Source organism: Montipora foliosa, chromosome 7 (genome assembly GCF_036669935.1).
Source record: "Montipora foliosa isolate CH-2021 chromosome 7, ASM3666993v2, whole genome shotgun sequence".
Classification (NCBI taxonomy): Eukaryota; Metazoa; Cnidaria; class Anthozoa; order Scleractinia; family Acroporidae; genus Montipora; species Montipora foliosa.
In genome coordinates this window covers 7,598,196-7,609,811 of record NC_090875.1, presented here as the reverse complement: position 1 = coordinate 7,609,811, position 11,616 = coordinate 7,598,196, and the positions used below count along the sequence as shown (strand labels likewise).

General features: G+C 39.1%; 1 protein-coding gene across 1 annotated transcript; it reads right to left on the bottom strand.

The window, feature by feature from the left end:
* Window positions 1-3,022: 3,022 nt before the first annotated feature.
* Window positions 3,023-4,117, bottom strand: LOC138009818 (uncharacterized). The gene has a single exon (XM_068856817.1). It carries the CDS (start codon window positions 4,115-4,117, stop codon window positions 3,023-3,025), a length of 1,095 nt encoding a protein of 364 aa, XP_068712918.1.
* Between the last annotated feature and the right edge of the window lie 7,499 nt (window positions 4,118-11,616).

Below are 11,616 nucleotides of genomic sequence, written 5' to 3'. Positions count from 1 at the left end.
TGAAGATTGATTTCTTTTTGAAGAGAGAGAAACAAAAAGGAACACCTCTGTTCATTTCAATTCGGCAATCTGACCGAAAAGAAGAAAAAATGGTGCAAGCATCTATTGTCTTTCTAATTGAATTGATCCTTATAAAGAGGAACTGAAGGTACTGAAGAGACTTCTTGCTACAAGTTCGATATTCGAGTACTTCTAAGTGTTTTGGTGGTAAATATATATTTTCCTGTCAATCCGTTCAACCATGGCTTCACAAGTAATCACAAGATGTTTCGTTTACTTAAATATAAATTGATCATCGCCAATAAGAACAGCGATTTCCGTTTATTGATTAGTCTATGATTGACACTTCAGATTTGAACTTTGTAATTGTGATTTAGTCGACTTGCCGTTTTATACACCCTTTTAATAAGTCGCGGCGCCATTTTGAATATTAAATTTATGACATCATTCGCGGAAAGATAACAGGTGGGTCAACAAACATGGCCGACGCCGAACCAGCCGTTTGTTCGTGCAAAGAGGTAATTCTTGAGATGTTCTTCAAACGATCTGTGGTTTCAATTTACTTCTTTTACGTGTAAGCCTTATCCAAGCGTTGTTGAGCGTCTAACTAAATTTCTTTCAGCTATCGTGCGAAGATATTCCTGGCTCACTAATAGAACTTACAGAGGTTGGAAAACGCAAGAAGAACGAGTTAAAGTTCTGGCTTGACTGTAGAAACCTGAAATACAAATCCGGGGAGACGAGGGCTGAACTTGTTTCTCGGTGAGCTTTATTTACGTCAAATATATTTTTTGTAGCGATCACGTCCTTTAATGAACCAAGATTCATCTTTATTCCCGGGCTTTATACCAAAACATGTTATTTATTTCCTGGAGGTAGTACAAACAATTTAGATTGTGCTGTTCATGTTATATAAAGTTTATATTCTCAATGAAATGTTCGTGTATTTTTAGGGTAAGACAAAACTTGAATAAGAGTCTCCGTCTAGTTGATCCTGATCCAGGGAAATGCTACACACGTGCAAAGAAATCAAAGTGCGTTTTGTGTTGTGCTGAGGACATACAGAATACTTCAGAAATCCAACAGCCCAAGGAACAAGTTGCATCTATTGAGGGAAACTGGAGCACTGAGACATCAGTTCTCCCCAAGCAGTTTTCTTTCATAAACATTGTAGAGTATGCTAAAAAAAGTGGAAGGAATGCTCAAAGTTATGTTGAAAAGCCTCTTGAAAAGGGTTACAAGTTTTTCTTTGAGAATTATCTATTTGGTGTATTATGCCTGTTGAATGGCAGTGAAGTACATGTTAAGGGGAAGTGTTACAGATCTCAGAGAAAGAGTGATAGGCCTCATGATGTTATGGTTATACTATCACTAGCTGGAAATGTAAACAAAGCTAGGTGTTCTTGTGCAGCAGGGGAAAATGGTTACTGCAACCACACTATGGGCCTATTATATCTTATTGACCATATAATCAAATTAAAGGCTCCTACTTTCCCCAAAGTTGGAACATGCACAGAAAACCCTCAACAGTGGCACAAACCTAGGACCAAGGGTATTCATCCGGAACCTATCATGGGATATAACATTATTAACCCCAAGTACAGGGAAAAATGTTCCGAGGGATTGAAGTGTACTTTGTATGAAGCCAGACAGCCTAGTGTACAAAATAATGAAGGGGCAACTCAGCTGTTTGATACCCTTAAGCAAATAAGTCCTTCCCTGGGATTCTGTACAGTATTTGCCCAGAAGCCACCAACAGTTCCAACTAAACTGAAAGGTTGCATGGTTCCATCTGGCAGTGTGTTAAGTTATCAGCTATCTAGGACAGAAGGAAACTTTAATGTAATTACCAATTTTCCTGCCCTGCAAAGACCTAGAACTATTGATGAGTCCTTCCCTGACCTTCCCCTTGCCAGTAATGTACCAGTTGTGGGATTACAAATGCCTCTAACTAATGAAGAGGATCAGTTTATTGACAAACTAAAAGTTTCTAATCCTTCTATAACTGAACAAGAAACCAGAGGGCAAAATAACAACCCATTATGGTTCCAAATCAGAACGTACAGGTTGACAAGCAGCAATTTTGGTCTAGTATGCAAACGAAAACTTAACTTATCCCAAACCAAATTTGTCCAGAATACTGTTTTGTCTCAGAAAGATCTTTCCAATGTATCGGCTGTTAGATATGGTATATCAAACGAATCAAAAGCAGCAGAACGGTATGCAGAATACATGAAAGCAAGTGGTAACTATGTTCAAGTCTTAGCATGTGGTGTTGTTATTTCAAACACCATGCCATGGCTAGCTGCTTCACCAGACAGAAAGGTGATAGACAAGGAATTTGGTTATGGACTGGTGGAGATAAAGTGTCCTTTCACTTTAAGAAACTTGACACCTGAAGAAGCTTGTGCTGACCCAAATTTTTATTGTCACCTTGTCAATAGTAAACCTGAACTTAAAAAGGACCATCCTTATTATTACCAAGTACAAGGTCAGCTTGGTCTCACTGGATTGAAATGGTGTGACTTTGTGGTATTTTTCCAGAAAGGTCTTATTATACAGCGCATAAAGTTTGATGAGTTGTTTTGGAAGTCTATGATTGACAAATTGACAAAGTTCTACCAACAACATGTAATGCTTGAGGCCATTAAGCAGCAGTAACAACATAGAGGCTCATTTGGGAGTAGCAGTCTAGTACCCTAAGTAGTGTTTTTTGTTACACTAAATGTTATTTTTAATGTTCATTATTTTCACTGTTAATTACAATAAATGTTACAAATGAATAAATGTTATCAGCTCATTTATGAGGATAGACAGATTTTGTGACCTAGTGTTGAACTTCAAGATAAGAATAAAGTATGATTTAAATATTTGTTGCTACCATGAAGTCAAATTAAACACATTGCTTCCTCTCTGTTGATAACCTTTAAGGTCACAGCAACAGTCATAGGCATTCAGTGTAATTACCTATAGAAAGCTAACAAGCTAAGCATGATGTAAAAGAGATGTAAGCTATGACAATTCAAGAAATAATAGGGTTTTGGAACAGAGTTAATAATCCACACACTGTCCATATCTGATTGATAGAACCGGCCAAGGATATTGGAATGATCTGATCAAATATATGAAAATTTTTAATTTTGTTTATGGTTCTCTCCACGTGAATTCTTTCAGCTGCTATTTGTTGTGTCTGCAGAACATCATTAGCAGGCATTTGGTCTTGCATTTGCAAAAATGGAGGTATATTTAACGTGACACCAATTGGATCAAGCAAATCTTGGATGTCAAATCCTTTGTCAGCCATTAGACTGTCACCAGCTTGAAATGGCATGTTAAGAATACCACAACGTTCAGTAATTTCCCGGTCTGATATTGAACCAGTATACAGTTGAGACAGGAATGTTATGCTGCCACTTGGTGAGATTCCCACAAGTCCCTTTAATGTATTTGCACTCTTGTAGTTTGAGTATGTCTGAGATTTCAACACAATTGAGGAAGGCATTTCAACTTTTATCTCGGTGCAATCAATGATAACCCTGGTTTCTTTGTATTTGGACTTGAATGACTCTGGCATTTTCTCCAAAATTACCTCTTTGCTTGGCCAAATGCTTAACGATCCAAGTCTTAAATATAGGAAATTGGCCCACGAAATAACGATGTTACTGACAGTTCCAATAGAGATGTTAAATCTATAAGCGAGGTCACGTTCAAAAAGTCCAATCCTCACTCTGCAAAGGAACAGAAAAAATTGATTTGTGGGAGTCAGTTTTCTGGGTCGTCCAATTTTTCTAACTGGAGTAAAATTTACGTCAGGCCTTGATTCATTTCGCGTGTACACCAAATTTTCACCATTGGCACCTGGATTAACATAAGTCAACACTGCATTGTAGACTTGACGATTTCGAAACCCAGTGTAAAAGCAGATATCAGCGTCTTCAATGTTTTCAATGCAGAACTCCATCTCACGCACAGTTTGTTCGAGCTGTTCAATCTTCGTGTTACCGGTTTTTAACTTTTCAGTTAACGATAAAATATGTGCTTTTAGTTCGGCTAATTCAGTTTCTGTCTCTTTCATGCCATCTATGGCAGCCACCGTCGAATCAACACAATCTTCCATCGGTTCAGCTTCAAATGCTGTCAGATTTTCATCACTGGTCTTCCTTTTTCTACAACTTACTTCACTTCCTTTCTTTTGGTGGTTTAGAAGTGAGGTATGGTTTGTGCTCCCAACACTGGAAGACAGATGGAACAGTACCAGGCTTTAAGTACCAACGACCACTAAATCCTGATCTTTCTAAATCGTTATCTTTAAAGTGAAGAGAACAAACAACCGTGTGTTGCTGGACCTAGAAAAGATAGCAGGTGTCATGGCGGTTAGTCGAAATAAAATGTATGTACAGTTACGTACTTTTACAGAAATCGAGTACATACCTTAAACCCTGACTTTTCCTCTCTTCTTATTCGTTGAAGCCATAATTTCTTCAGTTCTGGTGCGCTTGGTATCTTGTGATAAGTCACATTCCTCTTGCGGCTGTGGTCGAATATATCCCCATAGGAATTACACAAGGGTACGGCACAATTGCGACCATTTGAGCCTAACAAAAAGGTTATCTTCTCAGTTTTATCTCCGGTAATATTTATAAGGTGCTATGAAAAAATACTGACCTTTCTTGAACTCTTCTATTGACGATGACATTTGATGTCGAGCGATCAAACATGATCCAACGTAATGAAATCAGCGCAAAAGATGACAGATTACTTTCCGCGAATGACGTCATAAATTTAATATTCAAAATGGCGCCGCGACTTATTAAAAGGGTGTATACCTTTCATTATTTTTAATCTTATGACATGTGTAGATCTGATCGACTTTTTGCTCCCTTGTTTTGCTCCCCGTATTTATTGATCACAGAAAAGCCCCTCAGGGGAGTGTTCAATAAAGTCTTATCTTGTGTTGTCTTCCTATCATTGTCTGCTCACCGGTTGCTTACCTGTTTGGTTTTCTCAACTGGATATCGCAATAGAAGTAAGTAATTTAGATTTTTGAAATTTGTTGTTAGTCTAGCTTGTTTAAGTTAACCCAGTTTGTAAGACGTTTTGTAAACTGATCATACTGAGAATATGAAATGTTCGTTGTTTTAGATTGAATAATACAGAATCATCAAATTATACGATTTGCTGTATCCAGAGAGACAGAACTTTTGGCGTTACAGACACGGCTGAGATTGTAAATGGAAACACCGTTAAAGTAATGTGGGATGTTATGGGTGTAATCAAAGCGAGGATTCTGTTTTTACATGGTAAGTACCAATGTAACAAAATAAGTTTGAAAAAAAAATCGTTTAGCCCATGATCTTGTGAAACTAGGTTGCAAACAGGTTTGTGACTAAATGAATTACGGTCAACTCGTACCCCCACTCGATTTGTACCCGAATGTCGGTAAACCTCGTTAACTCTATGCCGGTATTAAGAATAAATCATAAGCCTCTTGCTAGTCATTTGATTTTAAACTCCGGATAGCTCGAATCTCGTTCTGAGAGGAAGGAGTTGTCGTGAGTCGACTGTGCTTAACACCTTGCACGTTACTACATATCAGAAATCTAAACAGCTCAACATCTAAACAGCTCAACATCTCACCTTTTAAATCAAACATAAAGAAATTCTCCAAGCATATCTTGGGGCAATTTTATGAGACCTCTTAACAGCCAGGTATCTGGTCACTTAGTTCCAAGTCACGGTCAGATCCTTTCACAAAATACTCAGATAGTTTGACCCCTAAACCCAAACACAGAGTTTTCAATAAGAATTTTAAAATTCAAATGTAGTTAGCAAAACAGACAGCTTGCACCAAGTACTGGACTGCTGGGCCTGGTTGTTCGAAAGACGATTAACTTAATCCAGGGTTATCGTAAACTTTTGTTTCATGTTTTTACTTTGTTGGTGAAAGTTTCTTGTGCCTATTTTTGTTTTTCAAGATTAACTTCTAATGTAAAGTTGCGTTGAACAGCATGTGGGAGTAGAGAAATAAATCTGGGATTAGCGCTAATCGGCTTTTGAACAACCGGGCCCTGGACTGCTCCCTCAAAAACTTGTCTGCTCAATCTTTGATATGGACAAGGAAACTGAAATCGCTGCCGTAATTACCGTAATTTTTGGACGTTTACCCGCAGCGGTCTATTTTTGTCACAATGGGAAAAAAAAGTTCAACAGATTACCCGCACTGGCCTATTACCCACGCCCCAAAACTGAAGAAAATCATGCTACTGTATTACAGAGACAAGAACTCACAAACTTGGAGCGATGAATATTCCACGTTGTTGTTTACAAAGCAGAAGATCGATAGCATTTTCTCCTAATAATTGGTTATTAATAATGCAGCCTTAAACTCTCTCCTTAGTCATTTCTGGTTTCTCTTGTAAAACGACCTAAATATCCAATGTATTAACGCTAAGACTCGATAGAATACGAGTTGAAGGCCAACATCTTTACGATTGATCATTGAGCGCCATTTTGGTAGGTTGAGAGAAAGTGGGGTTGAGTGTTAAAAATACCTGATGGGGTGGTGGTTAGGCATACCCAGGGGCAAAAGACCGGGCCTAAGAAGTCCATTTAATCGGGAAAATGCTCTATTACTCAAGCTAGGAACATTTCACTGATGCAATGAACAATACAGCAAATTTTTCACTGTAGTAAGTGTTTTGTTTACACACGTGCCGACAATCACGTTCTAAATAATTATGCGGCGCCATGAAATACGTCTGCATCTTGTTTTGTAGCTTTGAGCGTGCTTTCACAAATAAATGCTTTCAATCTTTCATATACAAAATTGAAAGGAGTGCAGGTGAGAAATGCTTTTAAATTAAGCGAAGAAAAAAGAAAGCAGTAAAATACAGTAGTAAAGATTTGAAATCACTGAAACACTATTGATTTGTTTTTCATTCAATTTCATTGAGTGCTTTTACGAACACTAGAATAAAACATCACACAAATCTTGAATAGGAAGCGTTTTCAGATTGAATTACGGTAACAAACAAGGCAACACACAAGTTTTAAGGAAGCATCAGTTTAATTAGTTAGTAAAGGTTTGAAATTATTTAAACAAGGTTGTAAAAGATTTGTTTTGAACGGTAAAATTTGTGGCATCACAAAATAAACATATTCGTGTCTTGTTACATTTTAGCATTGAATCGTGTCTCACAATAAACTCTTTCTCAAAATTGAAAAGGATGTGTTAAAGTGAGAAATTCTTTCTCATTTACTTTACAAGTGGTGACATGGTCGAAGGGAAAGATTATTGTTTTTCATTCACTTTGCTTCGGCTTTCATCGAGTGGTTTGACAAAGACTAAGGCAAATAAAGCATCATTTTCAAGACTGAATCAACAAACGAGGCAACACACAGATTTGAAGGAAGTGTTGGTTTAATTATCGTCATTTTAACCTGTTACAATCTGTCAAATACTTACCTGGGATTTAAAAATTATTACATTACCCGCACCTTCCAATTACCCACAGCAACTGCGGTTTACTGCAAAATTAACGCATTACCTGCGGAATCGGCCAGATATTACGGTACTAAGAATTCAGGCCTCTCCTTTGTTTTTCGTGAGCAAAACTTTCCGGATCCAAGGTTCATGTTCTGCACGAATGTTTCTCATGTTATTTGTAAAATTTGGGGTAACTTCCAAGGAAATATAGGCGGGGAGTTTACGTGCATTAGATGGCGAATTTCACCGGCTGGTCTTCGTTTTCAATACTACATTCCAAGTTCTCGTAGATCAATCGATGCGAACTTCAAATGGATCTCCTACTGTTATCAAGTAGGCTTATTCAAGTAAATTCGATCGTGAAAGTTGATAATTTTGTGGAACGAACTGACCATGGAACCAAGTGACTGTAATTTGCAAGCCTAGTGTCGCAAAGTAGAAAGCTTAAAGCATTTGTCTTGAACAAGAACAATCTAAGTCCTTGTCAGGTCATTGAGTGGTTAGGTATAGTTTGGGACTCTAGTCACGGAACTATTCAAATTTGGGATAGACCGTTGTCTAGTATTGCGGGCTGTGTCCGAAGTATGTGTCAAAAACATTTTAACGTATCTGCCAGGGAATTAGCTTCCCTCGTGAGGAAGATTATTTCCGCTGGGGCAGTGTTTGGGAACGTCTCCAGAATTATGACCAGATATTGCTCAATATCTGTTGCAGCAGCGCAGGATTGGGATTCGAAGTTTACTTTGAATCAGTATTGTGTAAGAGAAATTGAGTTTTGGGAAACCAATTAAGATAGACTCAATTTGAAAAGTATTATGGATTCTCCGTTCAGACCGTCTAAAAATGTTGTTTATTCTGACGCTAGTGCTACAGGATGTGGTGCACATTTAAATGTTAACGGGGATCAGGTATGTCATAAGCAATGGGATGTACATGATTGTGGTATGAGTTCCACTTGGAGGGAGTTAACAGCTATTGTTTTTGCGCTTGAGTCATTTTTGCCCCTTCTAAAAGGCTCTTAAATTAAATGGTTTTCTGACAGTCAAAATGCCTGTAGAATTATCCAAGTTGGAAGCATGAGAAAAGATTTACATGTTATAGCCCTTAAGATTTTTCAATTCGGTGTTGATAATGGAATTGAACTGGAATTGCAATGGATTCCCTGAACTAAGATTGATAGGGTGGATTTTATTAGTCGTATCATTGATGTAGACGATTGGAAAATTACAACTTCCTTTTTTGGATTCCTGGATTATACTTGGGGTCCACATACAGTGGACATCCCAACTATGCCTCCCTTTGACTTGAATCCACGTTGATAGATTTTTCAAGGGCCATATCAGTTGACACCTGAGAGAAGGGATAAACGCTGCGGCTAACAGAGAAATTTCCTGCCAGAAACTCTTCGTGTACCTTTGGATGACTAGACTCTAGCATGTTCATGTCTGCGATGTACCCTGGTAACCATCGCGCATAGTTTGGCCGGTCCATGGCGAAGAAATGCGGTGTCATTTCGGCTAAGGCTGACAGATGTAAGTCCCAGTTTCCAGACCGTTCTGGGGGCAGTATCCAATGTTGCTCTCATAAGCCATCTCTGGGAATAGAATGGCATTGAAGCCACTCCAGCCTGAAACGGGTTGATTATTGCTGGGCTCTGAGGCTTGCTGTAAACTAGATGCATCAAGCGCCAAACTTCATCACTCTGACTTGCATCGATAAAGCACTCCTTTCCATCTTCAAACCACTTATGCTCTACTTGATTCACGTATGCAGAAACCGTGGGCCTTCGTCTGTGAGCATAGCACTCCTGTATGACATACTGGACGTTGACTGCAAAGACCTTCGCTTGGTAGTGTGATCCACCAGTGGCGCTGGGGACAGATCGGGACCAAACGCCTTTCTCTGATATACCACCATTGTGGTAGCATGGGTCGTATTTTTGCCATCTAACGTCTCCTCGTTCAGATCATTGTCGTCGTCGGCGATTTGAATAAAGGGACCGGGAGAAATGTTAGAAGGGATAACCGTTCCAAATTCATTAGCCTTCGCAAGCACCTCTAGCGCAGCACTGGTGTCGATAGCCTGCATCTCGTCGTAGGAGGAGCAGTGTCCCATTTTATTCAACAGTGTTATTAGACGTCAAGAAGATGTCAAATGATGGACTGTAATGGCTAATCCCGCCACTTATGTCCAGAAATCCACACGATGACAAAAATGGCAGATTTGGCGAAAGAGCTGCACGATTGACAATCTTGGCAAAATTAGCGATTTTGACGATATTTTGCGAATTTCGTCAAATTAGTTCATCCATTGCTATTGACACCACGCGGGTGAACATTGGCAATTTTGGCGATGTTTTGCCAATTTCGTCAAATTAGTTCATCCATTGGTATTCACACCACACGGATGAACATTGGCGATTTTGGCGATTTTGACAATTTCGGCAATTTTGGCGATGTTTTGCCAATTTCGTCAAATTAGTTCATCCATTGGTATTCACACCACACGGGTGAACATTGGCGATTTTGGCGATTTTGACAAATTCGGCAATTTTGGCGATGTTTTGCCAATTTCGTCAAATTAGTTCATCCATTGGTAATCACACCACACGGGTGAACATTGGCGATTTTGGCGATTTGGGCGATGTTTTGCCAATTTCGTCAAATTAGTTCATCCATTGGTAATCACACCACGCGGGTGAACATTGGCGTTTGGACAAAATCGGCAATTTTGGCGATGTTTTACCAATTTCCTCACATTACTTGATCCATTGGTGATTTCGACAAATTCGGCAATTACAGCTGTCATTTTACGGTTCCGTTAACTACACTTTTCACGAATGCCCTTAAACCATTTTCATTCATCAGCGTCACAAATTCTTGCTGATTTTGGGGCTCATTTGTTGCAATTCAAGCACGCTTCCAACAGACTTGTTTATTTTCGTCTTTCACCCACTTATTTTCCGGTGCGCCTGTTAAATGACATGACAATTTGAAAAGGCTTTTCAGCTTTGCTTTCCCTCTCATGTAACACACTCGCGGCTTCCGCTTCTCCACTCTTCATACAGACATAATTTCTTCAAAGAAACGTGAAGTGAAAATAAAAAAAATGTGTGAATAAATCACAAGAGAAAAAAAAAGCCTATCGCTGAAATCAAGGGCTTCACCGAATACCCTGCCACGTAAAAGCTTTACACTAAATTGGGTGCGTACGCGGGTACGCAGATACGCATTGGAGACGCCGACCTTAGTGGATACGCAGTGTTTCTCCTGTCTGAGGCGCCAAACAAAAAGAGCGAGGGACATTGATGTATATGTATTTCTCGTTCATAAAGCACGATGATCGAGCACAAACAATGATGTTTCTTAAAGCGTGATCAATCTCCCTGTCGATATGTATCTCTCGTTCTTATAGCGCGTTGATCAAATCATTTTACAATTCGGTTATTTAACTTTCATTCTACGGTTCGGTTAACTGCACGAAATACCACTCGCTTCCTGATTAAGCCTAAGCGCTCGTTTCAGTGATTAGGCCTAAGCACTCTCGTAAACTTTTTGCTTTCATTTTGCGGTTCGGTTAACTACAGTTTTCACGAGATCGCCCTTGCACAATTTTCATTCATCGACTACGGGATTGCGCACCGCAGTGACAGTTCATTATAGCCATATGTCAAAAGTGTAAGCGCTCCTTTAAATGATTAGGCTTAAGCACTCTAGTAAAATTTTAGCTTTCATTTTGCGGTTCGAAGAAAGCACTCGTTGGACAAGAAATGTGCGAATTCAACACAAGCGTCCAATCGTCCAACTCTCTGAGGTTGACCATTGTTTCTGCGAAGCCAAAAATTCACTCTCCTAGACGAGGTTATTTATCACCAGGTAATTGTATCGTTTTGGAAAAAGAGACTGCTTTATTATTCATCAGCGTCATAACTTGCTGATTTTAGGGATAATTCGTCGAAATTCAAGCACGCTTCCATTACACCTCTTTATTTTCCAGTGTTGTTGTTAAATGACACGACGATTTGAATAGGCTTTTCAGCTTTGTTTTCCCTCTCACCTAGCACACCGGCGGCTTTCGCTTCTCCACTTTACATCCGCTTGAATTTTTCAAAGAAAAGCGGAGTGAAAATC